General features: G+C 42.3%; 1 protein-coding gene across 3 annotated transcripts in view; it reads right to left on the bottom strand.

Annotated features, from left to right (window-relative positions):
- Positions 1–24,372, bottom strand: part of BCAR3 (BCAR3 adaptor protein, NSP family member) — a 277,512-nt gene that overhangs the window by 78,727 nt on the left and 174,413 nt on the right. For 2 of the 3 annotated variants that reach the window (XM_063606785.1, XM_063606784.1), the window contains exon 5: positions 1,682–1,721. In XM_063606785.1, coding sequence (XP_063462855.1) covers positions 1,682–1,721 — 40 coding nt within the window. Of the gene's footprint in view, positions 1–1,681; positions 1,722–8,117; positions 8,381–24,372 lie in introns of those variants that run through there. The other variant, XM_034931447.4, reaches the window with a different exon arrangement.

The following is a 24,372-nucleotide window of genomic DNA, read 5'->3' as shown; positions in this document are numbered from 1 at the left end:
ACTGACAACTCCAATATCTCTTCTTTGTCAATACCACTCAACTCACAATGACTGATATTCATAAATGAGATGCAATAGCTTGCATAATACCTAAACAGGCCATTCCAAAATCCTCTATATTTAGCTTGAGAATGCACTACCAAATTATCTTAAAAGGGTTTAGATTTTTGTAAAAGAAAAAACTGGTATTGGAGTAAGAAGAAGGCAGTACACTTGCTGAGCACAGCCAGACTGGCCCGTGGTAGGAGATAGCCAATTTCCGAAACAAGGCATGGAGTGATTTTTAAAGAGCTGTTGTTACACACTGCAGAATTCTAGAGTGCATTTTTTGTTAAGTCAAATCACAGTCTATGCAAATAGCATCCTCTAATACTTTGCAATGCACAACCTGCACAAAACATGTGATGCATCCGGGAGGGACACAGATACATATTTATAAAGCTCTGGCCAGATTCTGGTGTGGTAGCCCTGCAGGTTTAGGATTATATATTTTCTCCCATGAAAACACAGCTCAGTTGTCATTCAGGTATAAGAGATGGGAAAAAAGAATATCCACCTCCATTCCAACAAACCTCACTACGACCGCCCCAAGTGGCCAAGTGGTTCTACTGGAGCTTCCTCCTCTTCCGTCCATCCTCTGGTCTTTTAAAGAGGGAGGAAATGGCAGAACTCTGGGGGAAGGCATGGGTACACACAAAAGCGACATGCCTACATACTCTGAAACTAGGATGCTGCTGCCTTTGGGATAGTGAAGGTGGAATGAGACTTCTGATTCTAAACTCTAACTCTTGCCACGATTTCTCCCAAAAAATAAGTATGTTGTCATAAATCCAAGAAACCAAATGTGAGAATCAGACTTCTTTCTTCTGTAGGAGGTGACAGAATACAGTTTCAAAAATAAAAGAAAATAAAGCAAACAGCAACACTGGAAATTGAGGAGGCAGAGGGAAGAAGTGAAAAGCATCTTTTCTTCCAGCTCCGAAGAAATACATTATTTAGAAGGGTTGAATACTTAGAAGCATTGACCGCCAGTCCGGCTGGAAAGTAACTAAGTACCTAATATTACTACTTGGCCCCAGATTAGCCCTGAACAAGAGGGTGGCTGTTGGAATGGAAAAGATGACTCATAAAAATCTCAGGGAGCCTTCGGTCCTCCACTGAAGGTAAATATGGGTCCACAATTCCTCATCTACATTCCAAAATCCAAAAAACTCTGAACACTAACATTAAAAAAACCTTATTTGGCAGCAAACTCATTTGGTGGCAAAATGTGACCTGAACTACACAAAATCATTTGTCATCTATTTATCCCTCTTAGTGTGAATATTCTTACTTGTCACTGTGAGAATAATGAGTGTGATTATGGAGTGCTGACCCCAAACCTCTCTGGGAGTATTACTATACGTACCATATTACCTTTCTGGAAAACAAACAAACAAACTCTGAATTTTAAAACACATCTGGCTCTAAGGCCAGATAAGGGTACCTGTAATAGGATGACGTGAGACCCCTACAAAATTTACCAAAGGCCTAAGGGAGTCAAATTTCCTCCCTGTTGTTTTGGAGAGTCTAATCAGCTTTTTACACAAACCAGGCTGCAGCATTATTTAGCAACTTTGTGTTCCAAATGGGAAATCTACTACCCAGGGTCACGGCTACATGTTTAATTCTGATTTCCTACCTTCACATATTCCACAGTTGGGTCCAGAAGATGTGGATCCCTGAAAAGAGAAAATATAAATATGAGAATGGTTGGGAACGATGCATTCTTACATTGAGTATAATGTGTCCAACATTATTTCACCCTATTCACTAAGTTACTAAGCTGGGCCCCATCTCCCAGGCAGTATTCACAACAGGGTGTGTGTGGTGGGGTGGGAGATACCACCATGACCTCAGTCTAGAAGCTCCCACATGCTTTCCTGTCAAATTCAGGCCCCAAAATGTTAGAGTATTTACATGTGGTAATTCTAGATTTACTTGAGCATAGAAAGTGAAAGTCTGAAGCAAAGAGCTCAGGGGAGGGCAGAGGTGGGAGGCAGGCAGGACTGGGTACGGGAACGTGTGGCACTTTCGGTCACTGGTGGTGTCTGGGTTAATTCCCAGAACGTCCCCACCATTAACTGTGTTGTGCCCACATTGACAGTAAGAAGAGAGAGGCTTAGGTGGGTGGAGGGGCTGCCTCAGGTTGCCCAGTGCCTGGGTGATGGAGGGAACGGAGCCTTCTCTTCTCATCGCTGGCTGTTACCCACCCACTCCTGGTGAAAACCTCAGCAATTCATCCTACTGTTCTGTGTGCCCAGTGTTTTTATTCCCCCATATGGGCCAGGTGTGGTGGCTCATGCCTGTAATCCCAGCACTTTGGGAGGCCAAGGCGGGAGGATCACGGCAGGTGGGGAGTTCGAGACCAGCCCGACCAGCATGGAGAAACCCCGTCTCTACTAAAAATACAAAATTAGCTGGGTGTGGTGGCGCATGTCTGTAATCCCAGCTACTAGGGACGGTGAGGCAGGAGAATCGCTTGAACCCAGGAGGCAGAGGTTGCGGCGAGCCGAGATCACACCATTGCACTCCAGCCTGGGCAACAAGAGTGAAACTCCATCTCAAAAAAAAAAAAAAAAAAAAAAGAGGCCAGGCGTGGTGGCTCATGCTTGTAATCCCAGCATTTTGGGGGGGGCCGAGGCAGGCGGATCATTTGAGGTCAGGAGTTGGAGACAAGCATGACCAACATGGTGAAACCCCGTCTCTACTATACTAAAAATACAAAAAAAAACAAAAACAAGAAATAGCTGGGCGTGGTGGTGAGTGCTTGTAGTCCCAGCTACTTGGGAGGCTGAGGCAGGAGAATTGCTTGAACCCAGGAGGCGGAGGTTGCAGTGAGCCAAGATCACGCCATCGCACTCCAGTCTGGGCGACAGAACGAGACTCTTTCTCAAAAAAAAAAAAAAAAAAGAAATTTTAAAAAAAAGTCAAATATACAGAGAGAGAATAAAACAGTAGTTATGGGGATGGGGGCAGAAGGCAGAGGAAATGGGGAGATGTAGGTCAAAGGATAAAAAGCAGCAGATACGTAGGATGAACAAGCATAGAGCTCTAATGGACAACATGAGGACTATAGGTAATACAATTGTACTGTATACGGGATTCATGCTGAGTAGATTTCAACTGATCTTGCCACAAAAACAAAAAAGTGGATAACTATGTGAGATGATGAATATGTTAATTTGCTTCAACTTTAGTAACCTTTTAAATATTGCATGTATTCCATAGCATCATGTTGTATATCCTGGATACATACTGAGGACTAAGCTCAGATTTTTTAATCTTGCCCGAATTCCTATCTAAGGGGTCTGGAGAGTCATGCCCTACAAACCATAAATTCTCATCAGATGGGTTTTATTTAACCCTATGTATCGTGACTTACTTTCCAATCTGACTCTGGCATAACATGTGACAAGAAAGTCAAAATATTTTACCCCAAAACATGTTTCTTTGCCATATTTTGGAATGGCCCTGCAAAACTGTCCTTTGTGGGGGAAAATTTGCATCTGTAAAGAATCTCTAGTAACATAGCTAAATCTTTTTCTTCCAGGCCCTCCCAATCCTAAAGAAATTAACTAAAAGTCTAGCACCTTTTAAAGACTGGAACAGGAAACATTTGTCATCTGTTGTCTCTAAGGACAGCCACTATAAGACTTCAAAGGAACCTTGGTCTCCACAATCTTTTATCTTAACCTGAACATTTCCTTTCTATCAATCCCCAGTCTTTAGACAAACTCAACCAATTGTCAACCAGAAAATGTTTAAATTCACCTACAGCCTGGAAGCCCCTGCTTTGAGTTGTCCCGCCTTTCTGGACCAAATCAATGTATTTCTTAAAAGTATTTGATTGACGGATGGCTCATGCCTCCCTAAAATGTATAAAACCAAGCTGCGCCCCAACCACCAGGGGCACATTCTTTCAAGACCTCCTGAGAGCTGTGTCACAGGCCATGGTCACTCATATTTGGCTCAGAATAAATCTCTTCAAATATTTTACAGAGTTTAACTCTTTTCATTGACAATAATTTGACGCCCAAACACGTGGGGCCTCAGAGAAGACTCAGGACCCTGAAGGAGTTGCCCAAAACTGGAGCTAAGGTACCAGCCGGGGCCCATTGAAGCCTCACCCAGTTTGAGTTTCTCCTCTGGTGGAACTGGTAAGTCCTCCTGAGCTCTGGACCTCCTGTTTTGGTTGATGGTCCTTAATTTATTCTTGAGCTGATTTTTCTCCTAGGAAGTTGTTGTTTAAGAATCCTAATTCCAGTTCGAAGGTGCATTCTAAAGGGTCTCCTCTATTGCTTTTTCTCTCAGAATTAATCTCAATTTGGCTTGACTGTGCATATTTGCGTGAGAAACTGAACTGTTGTTTTCATAGGTAAATGAGAGACTGAGTTTTTTCAGCTCTGAAGAGAAAGGGCATTTGCTCCTCCCAGCCAAAAAGCGCCCATGGGTGACTGGGGGCCTCATGGGAGTGTCTAGGGGGTTGGCCCCCCACAATGTGCAGCAACCCTGCAGGGAAATCCTCAGTGCAAATTAATTTTTAAAATGGCTCATCCAGGACACATATCCATCCACCACACAGAAATCCTAGGCCAGAGCTCAGTTCCTCCTTTCAAGGGAAAAAAAAAAAAAATGTGAGAAAGAAATACTCTAAAAATAAGGAGAAAATAAGGAGAATGATCCCCTTTTGAGTACTCCGTAGGTTTTATGGCACCTCTACTTCCCAGAGTTTATGTAAAATAGAAGTAATATGGTCTTTGTGCACATTTACATTAAGGAAAAAGAACCCTAAGGTCGACCTGCAAACTATAGAGTTCCTAAATTCTCTTTTTCTGTCTTCCTTTCTGCCTACTTTAAATCTGCTGTTACTTTTCCACTGAGATAAAAACCACTGTTTGGATCTAACAGTTTTTTTTTTTTTGCAAGCCAGTGAATTTATACTTATTTCATGGCTAAAGTACTAAAGTAAAGCTACAGGATCTTTGTGTGTGTGTGTGTGTGTGTGTGTATATATGTATCTATGTATATTTAAAAGGCCATTATAGACTATATATGCATTTTATGATATGCATATATTATACATTATATATACATGATATATAAATATATAATTTTATAATATTTATGTTTAATTGGCAGCTAAATTTATTTTAATTTCCCTCTAGCACACCAAACTTTTTCTCCCTGTAGCTTATAATGTAAATTTTGCTATCAGATCTTCACCTAAGTTCTTTCCTTTAATATGAAAATTTAGGACTATTTAGCTGAGAACTGCCTAGAGTGATGCAACATGTTATTAAGAATTTTTAACTAGAAAAAAGGAAAAAGGAAGTCTTTATGAATCTATAAAATGTATTTCTATCAGCATGCCTAAATACCTCTATGTATTTATACATTGTGTAAACAGTGTTTCATTACTAAAAATATATAAAGAGCTCTAATTAATTGGCTTAAAAATATATAAAAGCACTTAATCAGACACTTAAAAGACTAGTCAAATGCTTTTAGACATAACCCTATAAGGTTTGAATTAGACAAAGATATTTTACCTTTAATGAGAACATTAAAAATAAAATGTTTTCCTGTAATTCTTAAATTGGAAATTACCCAGATACCTGTGACTTAAGTAAAATCTTTAATAAATAAGGTGGCTTTAAAATTATTGGTAGGCTGGTCACGGTGACTCACGCCTGTAATCCCAGCACTTTGGGAGGCCGGGGCATGTGGATCACCTGAGGTCGGGAGTTCGAGACCAGCCTGACCAACATGGAGAACCCCTGTCTCTACTAAAAATACAAAATTAGCCTGGCATGGTGGCACATGCCTGTAATCCCAGCTACTTGGGAGGGTGAGGCAGGAGAATCACTTGAATCTGGGAGGCAGAGGTTGCGGCGAGCTGAGATAGCGCCACTGCACTCCAGCCTGGGCAACAAGAGCAAAACTCTGTCTCAAAAAAAAAAAAAAAAAAAAAATTATTGGTAAAATACTAGCAATGTTTATCCCTGCAGAATACTATAACATTTGCCATGAGGGTTATCAACTATAAAACCCAGCCCAAGACAGAATAATCTTTGCTTGTGTATACCTATGAAATATTGTTGGCTTAATGAAAATAATTAAATGCTGAGTTATTGGACTAAATAACCTTAAAATTAAGCATAAGTTTTATTACTTAAGTAAATACCTGAAATTCACAGCTATAAAAATAGTTAAAAGGAAAATAACTTTAAATATTAGCTATCACAGTTTTTGTTAATAGTCTAGGTAAACTATTACATTAATCAGATAAATGTAATGGAATAAATGCTTACAAACAAACTTGTCATAATTTAGAATCTAAGGTTATTATTTGATATTAAGTATCTGGGTAATTTCTGATTTAAGAATTACAGGAAAACATTTTCTTTTTAATGTTCTTATTAAAGGCAAAATATCTTTGTCTAACTCAAACCTCATAGAGTTATGTCTAAAACAAGGTAAAGGAATCAGGAAATAAGAGATGAAAAGAAAGTTAAAGATTTAAAGAGGTATTTTTGGTAAAGAAGGTAAAAAGGGAAGTAATTTTATAAGAAAGATTCTTGTGTGGTGAATTTTTGCTCTAAACATGAATGCCCCTCCCACAGAATCATAGGACTGTTTAAGAAGCCTAATCAAATTTGCTGTCTTAGAGATGCACCTCCTTGCTGGGAACCCAAATCCTTTTCACCAGAAAAGGTAAAATGGTCTGGGGGTAAAAAAGGGTTCCTGAGACCAGAACATAAAAACATATAGGTTAACAGAACTATAAAATTTAAGATGTTTCAACAAGCTTTATTTAAATTAAAGCCAAATAAAATTTACAAATCAGCTCCTCAGTTACACTAGTGGCTAGCAGCTAGCATGACCCAATTATAGAATATTTCCAACACTGCAAAAAGTTCTACGGGACAGTGATATTCTAGAGAAAACATTTCTTCTAAATAGAAGGACACTCTGCTTCCAAAGAGACCCTCACTTTGCTGCTCTTGGTTATGACTTAGTAACTAAAGTACCAAAGGAGATTTGAAGTGCTCTCACGTATAAGGTAGCCCCAAACAATGGCATCAGAGGCCAGCTGTGTGATAAAGTTCCTATGTATTGTTTTCTTGAAATACTTTTTTTTTTTTTTTTTGAGTCTCGCTCTTGTTGCCCAGGCTAGAGTGCAATGGCGTGATCTTGGCTCACTGCAACCTCTGCCTCCCGGGTTCAAGCGATTCTCCTGACTTAGCCTCCTGAGTAGCTGGGATCGCAGGCATGCACCACCACACCTGGCTAATTTTTGTATTTTTAGTAGAGATGGGGATTTCACCATGTTGGCCAGGCTGGTCTTGAACTCCTGACCTCAACTGATCCGCCCACCTCGGCCTCCCAAAGTGCTGGGATTACAGGTGTGAGCCACCGTGCCTGGGTCCATCTTTTCTTTTTCACTTAAAATTCTGAAATATTTGGGTGCCAGTGGACTATCTCTACATGAGAAAAGTAACATGGGTCATTCAAACACGACATAGCATTGGATGAATGACTCAAATTAGGGAAAATTTTATTAAAGCCATCCAAAGCCATTCCCTTGAAATGTCTGCAATAAAAGCAGGGCTTATGAGGTGAGGGTTTTAGTTCTGCTTTAGTGAGAGGCATAATGGGATGGAGGAGAGAGGTGCTATGTGTAGAGGTAAATGGTTTGATCTTGATCTCTCTCCAAAAGCTACTCTTGGTAAATGGAAATTACACATTAAAAATGAAAAGGGATGGTCTTTAATGAGGTTTGACTGAAATAGAGACCCAAAAGGAGACTCTTTAAAAATTAAGGTCTTAAATGAAAGAGATTAGGATAATTAAGAAAAAGAAAGAATAAAATAGAGAATTTTTCATTAACTGGCTAAAGAGGTTTGAGGTTTGTCTTCCCAGCTTTCTCTCCTAAAATCTCTAACATTAACTATCATCAGTCAGTGCTTGCTTATATTTCCTCCTACTTGTGATTAAACCTTCCTAATTCATAACAGTACTCCAGTGTCCTGACAGCAAAACTGAGGACCAGCTATTTGGAAACCCCAAGTTACCTGAGGAGCCTGATTTTCCTCTTCTGTCTGAGGCCCGCCATCACTCCAGCTAAGACGGCCTCTCCCAGCCAGTGGGTCTTGGTCCAACCTCCTCCAGGAAGCCCTCCCTGAGGCACCTTCCCTCAGCCTGGCTCCTGGCTGCAGCTTCCCTGGTCTGCACCACTCCTGCAGGCTGCCCTATGTCATTAGCTGTCATTCCCCCTGCTTGGACCTAACGTCCACAGTGAGACTGACTGCTCTCACTGACTGTTCCCTGCTTTAGAGGGCGGGGAACTCTTCTTGAATACCAGCTCCAGCTTCAAGGAACCAGAAAGGAAAAATTAAGATGCATAAGAAAGCTCTAGTAACTAGGATAAGAAGACAGAACAAGGAGAGCCAACTGCTGGAAGCAAAGGGCCCTGGGCTAAGGGAAGACACAGATTGCTCAGCAACTCCTAGTTTCCTTCTCTTCTGCCAAGAGAAGTCTGTTATGGTGGAGGGCCAAACAGGAGCACAGGGGAGTTCACCCAGGGGTGGGTTGGGGGACATCTTGGGTGCTGGGTCTGCACAGACAAGCAAGGCTATGGGGACAGCACAGGACACCTTGTCTTGAGGTGGTTCCATCTTTGTGTGGGGACACTGCTAACTGCAGCCAGTGCTGCCCCAGAAACCACCCACACACAGCACCTGGCTTGGCCAACTCTGGTTATCCACCTCTTTCCCAAGAGCTTGAGGTTTAGCCAAAGAGAACTAGCTTAGGAAGTGTGGTGAGGGTTCACATGCCTCTCTAGAGAAAGGGGAAAAAAGATTGTTTCAGCTTTCAAAAGGTGAAAGGAAAAAAAAAATCATGTAGCTGGGAAAAAAAAAAGACAAAAGGAAAAGGGTTTTACAAATAAATCTGGTAAAAACAGCAGGTCCTAGGCAAAATTTAACCAGAATGACTTGTTCAGCACCTAAAAAAAAGAGTTACAGTCACAAATCTGACTATATTGCCTTTTGTGATATGACGAATAGACCAGCAGATCTAACAAATGCTATAATTAAATCATATCTGGATTTCAACAAGGAAGTTGAGGAAGTCATGACATTGCTATGACCAAACAATTTATAAGACCCCAAGTTATCTAGTATTCCGTAAGGTAGATTTGTTTGAACTCAACAGCCAGCACTCTACCCACTCTACCCGCAACCAAAAAAAAGCCCAACAACAAACCACTGATTATCTAGAAAGGTCCTTATAAGTGGACAGAAGTGTTCCATCCAAGCCTCCATTCCATTCATACTATTATGATCCCTTAAACGAGAACTCTGATGGCACAGTGATCAAATTCATTAATCAAGAAAAAAAAAAAGAAGCCTAGGAGGGTGTGATAGCTCACACCTGTAATGTGTGCGAGTAAGGGTGCGATGGCTCACACCTGGCTCAACACTTTGGGAGGCCGAGGCAGGCAGATCACTTGAGGTCACGAGTTCGAGACCAGCCTGGCCAACATGGTGAAACCTAGTCTCTACTAAAAATACAAAAATTAGCTGGGCATGGTGGCAAGCGCCTGTAATCCCAGCTATTTGGAAGCCTGAGGCAGGAGAATGACTTGAGCCCAGGAGGCAGAGGTTGCAGTGAGCCGAAATTATGCCATTGCACACCAACCTGGGCAACAGAGCAAGACTCTGTCTCAAAAAAGAAAACCAGAAGGGCTAGTTCATGTAACAGTCACTCCAGCTGAGTGATAATGAACACAGGCTATAAAGCCAGACTACCTGGTTTCAAATACTGCCTCTATCACTTACTACTGTGTGAATCTCAACACAGTTCACCATGTGACCACAACCTCTCTATGCCTCAGTTTTGTCATCTATAAAATGGGAATAATAGTACTTGTATCATAGGATAGTTGTGGAGACAGAGCAAAGGTGAAATTTATCAAAATACTTAAAACAGCACCTGGCATTAGTAAGTAATATGTGGGCATATATTAAGTGTTATAAGTGTGACCTGTGTATTAAATCACATTAATAAGGTCTTCCCCCTCCCCAAAAAATTAGGTGATGGGCAAAACCTAACCCGATGAAACAGAACAGGAATAAAATTTGAACTTCTAATTTAAAAATTCCACTTGTGCAAGTAGAAGATGGGAAAGATGTGAAATCTGATTGACCAAGTTTAATTGTGAAATAGCAGGATACAGTTATCAAAGATGCCAGTGGGATGTTAGGCTACATTGACAGAAGATTAAAAACCATGAATGAAAGGAGGTAGGAGCCATTTGTCAGAGCACATCTGGAATATTCACTTATACCCTAAAAGTAAATAAAACAGGAATAAATAGAACACTGGCTCCCCAGGACAGGTCCAGAAAACCAGCAACCAGGTAGAGAGAGAAGGTACTAAAGCCACATAACATGGGAAGAACCAAAAGGAAGAGGAACATTTAGCTTGGGTGAGAGTGGGCTTGGGGAGAAGGTAGACACAGGCTGCTTGTCAGTAACAGCTTAGGACTTCTGTATGGAAGAAGGAGCAAATATTCCGTTTAGGCGCAGCCAGAGGGACCTACGGGGAGGAAGATTTTCACCTCACTTAAGGAAGTACTTTCCAAAAACTACACCATCTGAAAATGGGATGAACTGCCTTCCAAGATGGGTGTGAAGGTCCATGGTCATCTGGCAGATGGGAAGCTGGATGGCCCTCTGTCCAGACTGTTGGAAAAAGCTAGCATGTGAGAGCAGAGACTGTATCTATCTTAGGAAACAAGAAAACATTTATTGAGCATTTACTTTGTGCTAGTGATTTACATAAATTAGAAGATTTAATTTTTATAATCCTGTGAAGAAAGTGGTACTATCCTCAACTTACAGACCACAAAACAGAGGAGACTCAGCTAGGAAGAGGAGTCTGAGGTTTGAACCAGATGTGGACTACATTAGACTGTATGTCCTGGTACAATGGCCAGCAAGTTAGAGGCTCTCAGGAGTAATGGTTAAAGAAGTCGATTAGATGTGCAGTTGACCATTCAACACTGAGGCTACAAAAAGGCACAGAGAAGTTGCCAGGTAACTCTCCCTCTCTGGCCTTACCCCTACCCTGCACCTCCTTCCCCTCGCCCTTTTATAAAAGGGAAGCCAAGAGAAGCGGCATCACATTTAGGATGCCTCCCAAGCCCGTGTCAGCACTGATCTCATCAGGCCTGTGCAAGCATCCGCACCGGGTCCCCCATGTCAACATGTTAGCCCATGCGGCCACACACAGACAAACCAGCGGTGCTCTCTGGCAGTGAGGTCAAAAAAAGTTAGGCACACTACCCAGAGAACTTCTGAGGGGGTATTTGGCACTTCCCATGAAATTATTCTGCTTTTCTTCATCTAAAACGCCTTGAGAGCCGAGAAAAGGATAAGACTAAAGTTCCCTCTTAGCGCTGCCCCCAGGTGAACCCAGCAAGGCCTGCTACGGGAGCCTTGTTCATTCTGTTCTGAAAGCAAACAGGAGTTCAAGTGTTCTCAGATTCTAGTTACAGGGCTCCAAGGGGTCCTGGATCTGCTTATTCTCCTCACCCTTTTTAGAGAAGCATGGGAAAGAATACAAGGACAGTATCATAAAACCAAGTTAATGCATTACAAATCCAAAAGCTTTAAAAAATCTGAACCAAATTAAAATTATATTTAAATGCAGAAATGCTGTGTCTACTTCTTTCCCAGCCAGCCACCCAATCGCTGCTAACCAAAAAGAAGACATTCTCCACGCCCAGACACCCTTTCCAGGGAGCTAGAAAACATCACAGTTGGCCCTATAGACCGAGCCTCTAATTGGAAATAGAATATCCAATTATTTACACAAGACTGTACAGCAAACAGTTCTTGCACCACAGATTTCTATTCTCCAAGACAGATCACTAGAAAACAAACAGAGAAACTTGGCGATATAAATGAAAAGGTTTTTTTTTTATAATTTTTTTTGGCTTATGCCAATTATGAGTCCTCACCCTGTGATTCCATGGTGGGTGCATCTCTACTTGCAACGGAGGGTCTGGCAGGCACCTCGGCCCCTCCTGGCAGGCACGCTGCCCCACTGTGAATGGCCAACAGGGAAGCCAGCAGGGTGAAACTGGACTCCCTCATTATTTTGCTTTTAAGCTTATGAAGTTTTAAATAACATCACTGTGTCTACTCTGGTTAAATCATTATTTCCAGCGTCCCACTTTTTAAAGTTGAAACTTTAGAAATGTTTAGTTGAGTCGCAGAAATGATATTCTTACTATTTTAGTTTGTTTCTCATTAGTAACCAGATTGACAATTTCCTCCCTCTTAAAAGGACATGTGATCTGTAAGTGTTCGTTATTTTGAATTAAGAGGTCCTACTCTTCAGCAAAATTTCACTAGTACAGACCTTCTTTTCCGAGTAGTTGAAATACAGATAGGGAAGGAAGGTTACTTGTCAGTCTTAAGTTATAGAATGTTTTAAATGAATGACTGTTTACTTCTTTAATTATAGAATAAATTAATGGCTAAGAGTATTGCCAAACAAATGTTTTTAGATATAACAAAATGGAATTGTTTGCAATACTATCAATATTTCATGCAATGGAGGAATGTGAAAAGCTAGCGCCAACTACTGCAGACTGAGTAGGATAAAGGCTCCCTTTAAGCTCCACGCACACTAGCAATCTGTAGAGGTGGCACACCTCCTGTGTGCACTTGGCATGGTGTCTGTATTCCAGTTCACTGTATTGTATATTTTTTTATATATGCTCTTTCCCTCTACAGGCTGAGCTTTCCAACAGTCGTAACATGTCTACTTTACGCCCAGTCATCTCCCATAGTTCTTGTATTCAGCCCACAAACATCATCAAGCATCTATAATATGCCATGCACTAGGCTAGACAATGGAAACACAGGAACCAAACACAAAGCCCCTGACTCCAGAGAGGTTACAGGACAGGGCGGAAGACAGCTTAACAGACCCAACACAGCTCAGGTTGGCGAGAAGGTGCCAGTGGGTGGGAAACACTGTGGAGAGGCCTCCAGGCAGCATCTGAGCTAGGTTTGGAGCACTCAGTGGGGACTTGTTTCGGTGAAGAAGCCCCACATGGGGTAGGTGGTGATGCGAAATGCTCCAGGCAACAGGAGAAGCATGTGCAAAGATATAGGGACACAATGCAACATGGTACATTTGGGGGACTGCAAGCTGTTGAGGAGTCAATGCCACCTGAGCGCAGGCCACCATCATCTCCCGCTGGACACCTGCAATACCTTCTGCATCTCGCCAGCTCCACAATTTGCTCTCTACCCAGAGCCACGATGGTCCTTACTCAGGCTGCTCCCACCTCATCAGAACAAAACCCTCAAGTCCTCACCATGCCCTATGAGCCTGGTTGGCGTGACCCCAGCCACCAGTCCAACTTCATGGTGGCAGGCAGAATTCCTAAGACAGCCCCCCAAAATTCCTATCCCCTAGCTACTCAGTCAAAAATTAGTCTGGTGTTTAGATTAGTGCTGCTGCACAGGGATTTTGTAGATGGAATTAAGGGCTGAAGTCAGTTGATGTTACGAGACAGTGATCACCCAGGTGGGCCTGACATGAAGTATGAGGGGGATCTGATGTGAGGGACCCTGCTGCTGGTGCAGTGTTATGAGAAGGCCTATGGCACAGAACTGCAAGTGGTCTCCAGGAGATGGGAGCTGCCCTCACCACCGACAGCCAGGAAACAGAGACTTCAGTCCTACAACCGCAAGGAACTGAATTCTGCCAATAACCTGAATGAGTATGGGAGCAGATTCTTCCCCAGAGCTGACATCCTAAGTGGGACACCCTGAATTGAGACCTCAGCTGAGCTAAGCCAGACTTCTGACCTACAGAAACCGCGAGGTAATGAATGAGTATGAAGTCGCCAAGTTTTTGTTACACAGCAAAGGAAAATGAACATGCTCATTGTCTATTCCACTCTTCCATCTCAGTCACATACTGACTTTTTCTTCCTGTTGCTCAGACATGCCAAGCCTGCCTCTGCTTCAGTGCCTTGGTACTGACTACTCTTTTGCCCAGAATATTCATCCCCAGATACTCAGGGGCTTGCTCCCTCCCACCATTCAGGTCTCTGTTCACACACCACCTCCTCCGAGAGACCTTCCTTACCTAGCCTGTTTAGATTTGCCCCACCACTCCCCTCTATCTGCTAATCTGGCTTTATTTTTTTCCATCATACCTGATATTATAGTAAATGTCTGTTTGCTCAGGGTCTATCTTTCCCCTGGAATACAACCCTCCAAGGGTGAGGCTTTGTCCAGTTTACTCACCTTGGTACCCCCAGTGCTTTGCACATGGCAGTTGCCCAGTGAGCATTTGCTGGATTCTTGAGTAAGAGAACAATAAACCTAAGCGCAGTGTTCGGGGCAGCAGCAGGAACAGTAAGGGGCTGGGAGCTGAGGCTGGAGAGGAGGCAGGGCCAGGTCACAAGGGGCTTGGATGCCACACAAACATGCTTAGACTTTATCATGATAGCAATGGGATTTATTGAAGGATCTTAAGCTGGAAAATAACCAGAGATTTGTGTTTTTGAAAAGTCCCCCTGCAGCAGCATGGAAATCAGATTAGCTGGTGGGCAAGACAGACTCAGAAAGCCCAAAGAAGAGGATGTTGGCATCATCTGGATGAGAGATGATGATGAGACTTGAACTAGAGTGTGGGAGGTGGGGGGATGGTGTACAGATTTAAGAAATTTTTCCAAGAATAGATAGATCTTGATAAATGACTGGCTTTGGTGAGTGAAAGGGAAGAGAGAGGTAAGGACACTCACAGAATTCTTTCCAAGGGAACTAAGTAGATCATGCCTGGCACATGGCAGGCACTCAATCCATTTGTTAACAATGAACTAGCAAATACCTTTGCCTCCAAGCACTATACTATACTAACTTTCAAGACCACTGGGATCTGAATAAATAAGACTTCTCTTCATTACTACTTACTTCTGTGGCTATCAGTGCACATATGACTGCTGCCACACAACTACTGAATAGCAAATAAGCTCTCCTTCCCTCTCAACTGGTAAATCAGCTCTTTTAGGAGAGTCTTTCACATCCTTCAAATTATGGACACATAAATCTTTCCCAAAAAGTACAATGAAACATGACAAACATTTAAGGGATCCCTTCAGACCAACAAAAATAGTCAACCCATGAAGGAAAAGCAGAGAACAACAAAACAAGGGAGCTGTGCAGACACTAGTTAAGAATGCATTTTTAGATCTTAGGCTTTCCTTTTGGCATCCTTTTCCTTCTTTGTGCAGAACATTCTCTGTTTTCATTTGTCTAGGAGTCTCTGTATTCGCCCTTGTTCTTAATAGTTTTGACAGGCACAAAATTTTAAGTGCCTCATTTTCCCTTTTGGCCGATGAAAATCTGCTATCAGTCTAATTGTTACTGTGCTTTCTTTGCCCTTTGACTGCTTTTGAGATCTTTTCATTGTCTTTGGTGGTCTAGTTTTATTGCAATGTGTCTAGGTGAAGATTTACCATTTCTCATTATTATTTAAAATTTGACTATTGCTTTTTCCTTTCTCTCAATTTTCTCCTTCTAGAGCTCTGGTTAAATGTACTTGGGGCTTTTCCTTCTCCTTCAGTGTCTCTTTCATACTTTCCATTGCCTTTTCTCTCTGTGCTATGTTCTGTGTGATTACTTTCTGTCTTTAATTCATAAGTATTTTCTCCAGTCATATCTAATTTATTATTTAACCTAGCCATTGGGTTTTATATTTTTATTGATTATAGTTTTTTATTTCTAGAAATTATAGTAGGTTCTTTTTATATTTTCCTGTTAATTCTGAGACCACTTATGATTTTATCTTTTTTAAAAAAAAGTACCATACATCGTTATTTTATAGCCTGTATCTGATATTCCAATATCTGAAGTCTTTTTTTTTTTTGAGACTATCTCACTCTGTCACCCAGGCTAAAGTACAGTGCACAGTCATAGCTCACTGCAGTCTCGACCTCCTGGGCTTAAACGATCTTCCTGCTGCAGCCTCCTGAATAGCTAGGACTACAGGCATGTACCACCACACCCAGCTAATTTTTTAATCTTTTGCAGAGACAGGGTCTCGCTATGTTGAGCCTCCTGCCTCAGCCTCTCAAAGTGGCAGGATTACAGATATGAGCCACTGTACCTGGCCTCTAATATCTAAAGTCTTTGTGGGTCTCAGGCTATCGTTATTTCTGCTGACTTTCACTCTTTGGGGCTTCTTTTCCAGTGTGTATGGTTGTTTCTGAAAGGGAATTTACATTTAGCCAAATTTGTGGATAACCTGAGTAGCATTCTGTTGAGCAAGTTTTCATCCAAAAAAGATTTGCATTGTTTCGTTACTAGTGGGCACTGCCAACCCAGACACTTTGATTTCTCTATTTTGGATTTATCTGAAAGCAGGTAATAGGAATTTGAATTCCCAACCAACATAAAGACTTGACCCGTGGTTATGGATTCTTAGGAGAAAAATTATTGCCATTATTTTTTCCCATCAGCATTTGTGTAGAGACAACAGGTTTCTTTTTTGGTTCCCTGAAACAGAAAATCCAAATAGTCCTATAAACATTTAAAAAAACCTGAAGAAGTAGTTCAATATCTTCCCACAAAGAAAATATCAGGCCTATATAGTTTTACTATATAGCAAATTCTTCCAAACTTTGGAATTATTTATTACTTGAAAATTATATGAACTCTTCCAGAGACTTGAAAAAGAGGGCATTATAACTTTGATACCAAAAACAGACGAAGTCAGTAAAAGAAAAGCATAGGCTAATATCACATGAGTAGGTATGAACAAATCCTAAAAAAGTATTGACAAACCAAATCCAAGAATGTATAAAATATATATCATAATCAAATAAAGTTTATTCCAGGCATATACAGTTTAACATGAGAAAACCTGTTAATACAATTTACCATATTCACAGATTAAAAGAGAAAAATAATTTTGAACATTGAATTGATGAAAAAAGCATTAAAAGAATCCTTTAAGTCTGATGTATGGCCCACAAAAAAAAAATGAAAAGAAAAAGAAAAAATAATCCTCACCTTTTCATAATCTCTGGAATTAAAAAAGCTTAATGAACTGGACATGCAAGAGAATTGCTTCAACCTGAAAAGGGTATCTGCCAAAAACCTCAGCAAGTGTCATTCTAGATGGTGAAGTATTAGAAGCATCACTAAAATCAATCAGTCAGAAACAAGACAGCATGTCGCTTGTTACTGCTTCTTTTTTTTTTTTTTTTTAGACAGTCTTCCTCTGTCACCAGGAGTGCAGTGGCATGATCCTGGCTCACTGTAACCTCCGCCTCCTGGGTTCGAGCCATTCTCCTGGCTCAGCCTCCCGAGTAGCTGGGATTACAGGTGCCTACCACCACGCCCAGCTAATTTTTGTATTTTTAGTACAGATGGGGTTTCACCATGTTGGCCAGGATGGTCTCAATCTCCTGACCTCGTGATCCGCCCGCCTCGGCCTCCCAAAGTGCTAGGATTACAGGCTTGAGCCACTGCGCCCAGTCCGTTACTGCTTCTTTTCAACATTGTCCTGGAGGTCTTAGCCAGTACAGTTAAATAAAGTAAAGAAATAAAAGGTATCAGGACTGGAAAAGAAAGAACAAAACTGGTTGTAATGATTCAAAACAGTAATGAGTCACAAATGATGACTGTCTGCATACAACACACAAAGAATCTATGCAGAGCTATTAAGAGAGTTGAGCAGAGTTCAAGACCAGTCTGGGCAACATGGTGAGAGACCCTGTCTCTACAAAAAAAAAAAAAACCAAAAATTAGCTGGGCATGGTGGCACACTCCTATAGTCTCAGCTACTCTGGAGGCTGAGATGAGAGAATTGTTTGAACCCTGGAGGTGGAGGTTGCAGTGAGCCGAGATGGCACCACTGCACTCCAGCCTGGGCGACAGAGTGAGACCCTGTCTCAAAAACAAAAAAGAAAGTTGAGCAAATTTCTTGGATATAAAAGCGCTATGCAAAAACCTTAGATTTAGAACTTACTGAGGGCAGGGACTAGAAGGCTTACATGTTTTGGATGGAGTTCTTGCTTTGCTGGTGTTTATTCATCCTGAATGAACTCATTCCTAGAACACTTAATTACAATGTAACACAACAAGATTTAAGATGAGTGTAGCCAGTAGGCTGAACCTCTCTGTTTACCAGAAGCAGTGGGGCCCATGAGGAACAAACACCTCAGCCTTGGAGTCCACTAGTCTACCATTTAACCAACCCATGCACCAGGGTATGTCACACAATCAGGAAAGGTGAACTACACAACTGGGAGACAGTGTGCCCTCCACAGGCAACCTGGGGGCTTCTGCTCATTTGCATGTGTATATGGCCTTAGAATCCAGAGGCTTCACCCCTTGTTCTCCAGCATGAAGCTTCAGCAACATCTCAAAATCTTAGCTGGGGATAAGAGGGAATGAAGGGATAGGGGAAACAGAGATAGCAACAGGTTTTTTGTTGTTGTTGAGACAGGGCCTTGCTGTTGCCCAGGCTGGAGTGCAGTGGTGCAACATTGGTTCACTGCAGCCTCGACCTAATGGGGTTAAATAAATCAATCCTCCTGACTCAGCCTCCTGAGTAGCTGAGACTACAATCGCATGCCACCATGCCTGGCTAATTTTTTTATTTTTTATTTTTTTGTAGAGATGGGGTCTTGCTATGTTGTCCAGGCTGTTCTCAAACCCCTGGGCTCAAGCAATCCTCCCTGCTCAGCCTCCCAAAACGCTGAGATTATAGGCATGAGCCACCATGCCTGGCCAGCAACCGGCTTTAAGTCTATGAAGATTTTGCATCTACTGGACAATATTCCTTCTACTATAATAGAAATATATATTATATATATGGTTACATATATAAGTATAATAATGTTCTATTAGATAAGGTTATTACATGGGACAGTCTAGCATTCTCATTTTATATTTTTTAGATGACAATCACGGTTCTAAGGTCTTGCCCAACTCACCAGCCTAATCTCCTCACCTTGCTCCTTACACTCCAGCAAATTTAACTACTTGGAATTACCTGTATCAACAGGCCTGGGGTCCCCATCTTCTTCTCATTCATCCCTGGCTTCTCTGACCACACGTTCCCACCCCCACCCACACACACAACTCATACAATCAGTGACATCTCCTCAGTGCTCCTTTCCTATGAATTATAAAACTTTGTGATGACAAACAATTACAATTCGATATACCATGTGTATTCCCGTCTATCTCCCTTACTGGACTATGAGCTCACTAAGAACAGGGACCACACTGTATTCACCTTTGTACCTCCCGTGCAGTTGCTCCATGTATGTTGGTTTGAATAAATGAACGTGTGTGTGTGTGTGTGTGTGTGTGTGTGTGTGTGTGTGTGTTTTCTCTAATACGCGGAAGACCTAGACCTTCCTCCCACTACACTCTATGAGTTCACTAAGGGAATAAAACATTGGAAGGAGAGAGGGAACAAGAGAGAAATGTTGTTCTTGGATTGACAGGCCCCCTCATTAAGGAGATAATTTAGCCACAGGCCAGCGACTGAACTGTGATGGCCTCAGACAGAACTCCCTCAGCAACAGAACAGCACTGCTGCCAGAGCAGCGCCTGGCTCCCCAGCCCCAATGAGACCAGATGTTTTCAAAGTGATACTGTGAGAGGCTGGCTGATCTTGTTGAAAATGAATCTCTCTGAACATGTTTAAAATACCTGGGAGAAACTTAATCAGGGAGATAACCAAGAGAACAGACAGAGTTTACCATAGGGCCATTTCTATCTGTTTACCAGGAAAAAGAGAAAACAAACAGGCTTAAAATGGGACACGCCTGGTGAGTGCAGAAATGACATTTTTGGAAAAATATCAGCTAGTGTGTGCTTAGATTAACAGGTTATTTTCTGATGTTGGGAATCATATTAAGGTCCCAATAAAGAGTTACTTTCTTACTGCAGGCAGGGGAATATTGTGCATATAGCCTTTGCTAAATTTAAAAGCAATGTAGCTAGCTTGCTTATTTATTTGTTTGTTTGTTTGATACGGAGTCTCGCAATGTTGCCCAGCCCAGAGTGCAATGGCACGATCTTGGCTTACTGCAACCTCTGCCACCCAGGTTCAAGCGATTCTCCTGCCTCAGCCTCCCAAGTAGCTGGGATTACAGGCGCCCGCCACCATGCCTGGATAGTTTCTTTTTTTTTAGACAGAGTTTCACTCTTGTTGCCCAGGCTGGAGTGCAATTGCACGATCTTGGCTCACTACAACCTCCACCTCCCGGGTTCAAGTGATTCTCCTGCCTCAGCCTCCCAAATAGCTGGGATTACAGGCACCCGCCACCATGCCTGGCTAATTTCTTTTTTTTTGAGATGGAGTTTCGCTCTTGTTGCCCAGGCTGGAGTGCAATGGCATGATCTCAGCTCACCACAACCTCCGCCTCCCGGGTTCAAGTGATTCTCCTGCCTCAGCCTCCCGAGTAGCTGGGATTACAGGGATGCGCCACCACGCCCTGCTAATTTTGTAGTTTTAGTAGAGACGGGGTTTCTTCATGTTGGTCAGGTTGGTCTTGAACTCCCAACCTCAGGTGATCCATCCACCTCAGCCTCCCAAAGTGCTGGGATTACAGGTGTAAGCCACTGCACCCGGCCTACAAATTTTTGTATTTTTAGTAGAGACGGTATGGGTTTCACCATGTTGACCAGGCTGGTCTCGAACTCCTGACCTCAAGTGATCTGCCGGCCTTGGCCTCTCAAAATGCTGGCATTACAGGGGTGAGCCACCATACCTGGCCCAGTGTAGCTTTTTTTTTTTTTTGAGATGAAGTTTCGCTCTGTTGCCCCAGGCTGGATTACAATGGTGCAATCTCCGCTCACTGCAACCTCTGCCTCCCGAGCTCCAGAGATTCTCCTGCCTCCGCCTCCCAAGTAGCTGGGATTACAGGCATGTATCACCACACCCGGCTAAATTTTTTTGTATTTAATAGAGACGGGGTTTCACCCTGTTGGTCAGGCTGGTCTCGAACTCCTGACCTCAGGTGATCCACCCGCCTTGGCCTCCCAAAGTGTTGGGATTACAGGTGTTAGCCACTGCGCCCAGCCCCAATGTAGCTTTAAACAGAGAACTATAAAACTTCTAGATGTGCGCTTAAATATTTTTGTTTCATCCCCTTGCAAAATAAATGAGAAGAGATTCAGTCTTCCACATCTTAAAACATACCCATTGATCTTATTTGTTAAAGTATGTTTTACTAGCAGTTAGCAGGATTAAGGCTGACACTCATTTTATATTCTGCACCCAGGGTTAACACGTGACGCGAGAAATTCCTTTTCACGAATACAGAAGAATGTTAGGGATACTTCATGATTAAAGCAATAGAAGTGCTTCAAAGCAGGAGAGGTCTAAACAGAAGCTCACTGCTCTGCAGTCAGGGGCGGATTCACCTTCCATTTCTGATGTCTAGAGTTAAAAACAATTCACCAGGTATGATTTGGGCAGCCATGTGTGACCAACTCCGATGGTCAGAATATTAACTTTAGTTAATGCTCCTGAAAATCACGGGAGCTTCTTTAACAGCCATAGCATGCTGCTGACTCATTCTGAGGCTGCAGTTCTCCAGATCTTGAAATATTTTTCGTGTGTGGCTGTTTAGCCAAACCCCATACTTTCATTTGTAATGAATGGTTTTGGACTCTGGTGCTAGTCTTTCTTTCTCCCTCTCAAGTTGTATTCAACTAGGTTTGGTTTGCTGTTTCAAAATACCAAGATCTCTTTTTTAAAAAAAAAATCTCATTTCTGTTGCTCTGACATATTAACAATTCCCCTAGATTTGTCATTCATGTATGTGATCTGTATGCCAATATTATTGTCTAGAAGATTTTTTTAACTGATGAAAGCAGGGGACACAGCCTCCAGCGTGCTTCCTGTATTATCATCTAGCCTGAATTTTCCTCACCCCACGGATAGCACCAGTGACTGATTTGCATGCATGCCTTCTCAACATTCTTCTAAGCTTCCAACCAAGTAACCCCAGGAACTAAAGTTAATCTGGTATGACTGGCTTTTAGCAAAGCCCTGATAGCTACTAACGATGACTGCTTCCTTTATCAAGTATTCAAAAATCGTTGTCTTGATAATCCACTTTATAATAGAATATTTCCTGAGATCGATGTCAAGCTTATCATTTTGTAGCTTTTCTCTCTCTAAATCCTTTTTTAAAAATTAAACTATGTATCCACCTGCATCCTTCCTGTAGTTCTTTGTTACTCCATTATTCTTCCAACATCACATGATTTGATGATCTCAGTCTCACACTCCCTCAGTCTTCTTGGACTTTGGGGCTTCACCTTATCTGGTGGCATTAGAGTCTCTGTCATGGCCTCATCTACTCCAGGCCAGCAATTCTTGCTTCACATTTATCCTACCCTTTCCAGTCAGAGAAGTCATTTCTTGATGGAAAAAAATGCAAGCTGAACAGAAGCTTAGCAGTTTGGTTTCTCTCACAAGCCCCTCTCTTTGGTCTTATTGTTCCAAACATAACTTCTGAAAGCCCTTTTGTTACCCTTCACATTTTTCACAATCCTCTTTTCACTCTGCACTCTGTTTCTTTACAGCCCAGAGCCACCCTCTGATATGGACCTTGGTTGCATGACCCGACCTTTCCTGGGTCTGGCTCAGGGTCCAAGGTCAGGAAAGCACAGAGGAAGTGGCAGCACAGAGAAGGCAGGTCCAAAGGAAAGGGTTATCTAGAAAGTGCCACCTGCAGTCAGCAAGTCAAGGAGAAAAAGTAACATGATACCTGGAAAGATGTTAAGGTCAGAGGTCAGGAAAGGCAGGATTGCTTATCAATCCAGTGGAGCAATACAAAGGGCTATACCATGGATGAGAAATTAGGTCAGTTGCAAAGAAGATGGAGAACAGGTGCTGCTAAGGAGAGGTAGTTCAAATGGGCATCCTTCCTCTGAGGGCTCCTTACATGCACAAAGACCTGGCCTTTCTGTCTTTGAATCTCCAGCACCTAGCATAAAGCCTGGCACACCAAAGTTCAACATACTTGTGAATGAATACATCAAAGTGGCCCTGGCTCCTCATTACCACACTGGGGGAATCCTTTAAAGGAGCAGGTTCAGACTGGAGTCAGTCTTTCATTCACATCCTTAAACAGAAGAGCTATCTGGATGGCCACATACCTCTTCCTCCTTTGGAACTGGGGTCACAGCATTGTTTTTAATTGTCCTGAACTGTGTTTCTCTTTTTAAATTTGAGGCCATGGGATTGTGTTTATCATGTACCTCGACCTTGGGAATCCTTTTTCTTACAGTCTAGGGTAGACTATAGACAAGAACACATTTCCCTCCCTGGCTGTCAGAGATTCTAAGGCCTGATTACTTCTAAAATACCTGGTTCTTTCATTTCAACAGCCAGTTCCTACTTTTCTTTTTACTTTGAGACGGAGTTTTGCTCTTGTTGCCCCAGGCTGGAGTGCAATGGCAGGATCTCGGCTCACTGCAACCTCTGCCTCCTGGGTTCAGGCGATTCTCCTGCCTCAGCCTCTCAAATAGCTGGACTTACAGACATGCACCACCACGCCCAGCTAATTTTGTATTTTTAGTAGAGACAAGGTTTCTCCATGTTGGTCAGGCTTGTCTCGAACTCCTGACCTCAGGTGATCCGCCCACCTCGGCCTCCCAAAGTGCTGGGATTACAGGCGTGAGCCACCGCGCCTGGCCCAGTTCCTACTTTTCTATGAGTCAGTGTCTATCTTATCTGAAAACATAGCAATGCCTGATGACTGTGTTCATGAAAAGAATGGCAATTCAACTCCTTTTTCAGGCAGTTTCCCTAATCATGTTAAAACAGCATCATTTAAATATCCTGCATATTACACTATGGTGAGTCTATATAGGAATCCAAGACTAATACACAGTGGTACTGGTTGATAAAAACTTGACCCAGTCATGGGTTAACCTGGGCTCAGCAGAATTCTAGTGACAGCATGAAGCTAAAAGCCACTGTTGAAATTTTAACTTGGCAGCAGTCAGTCAAATTGAATAGGGTAAGAACAAGAAAAACCGTATCAAGGCCAGTATGTCTCTTGGCAGGCAGAGAGGATCTGGCATCAGTGAATCATCAGGCTTCAGGCTGTCTAAGCTCAAACACAGCACTTCTGATAAAAGCAGATGCTTTGTTTGGCTGCTATCTATCTGCCCTTCCTCCAATCCCACCAGTCCCATCTACCCCACCCCCACCCATTCCCTACCGGCTTCTGAAAGAGTGTGTTTGTAAAGG

The sequence above is a fragment of the Pan paniscus genome, chromosome 1, assembly GCF_029289425.2.
Source record: "Pan paniscus chromosome 1, NHGRI_mPanPan1-v2.0_pri, whole genome shotgun sequence".
NCBI lineage: Eukaryota > Metazoa > Chordata > Mammalia > Primates > Hominidae > Pan > Pan paniscus.
Note: the sequence above shows the minus strand (reverse complement) of the source record. Positions and strands in the feature narration are given on the sequence as shown.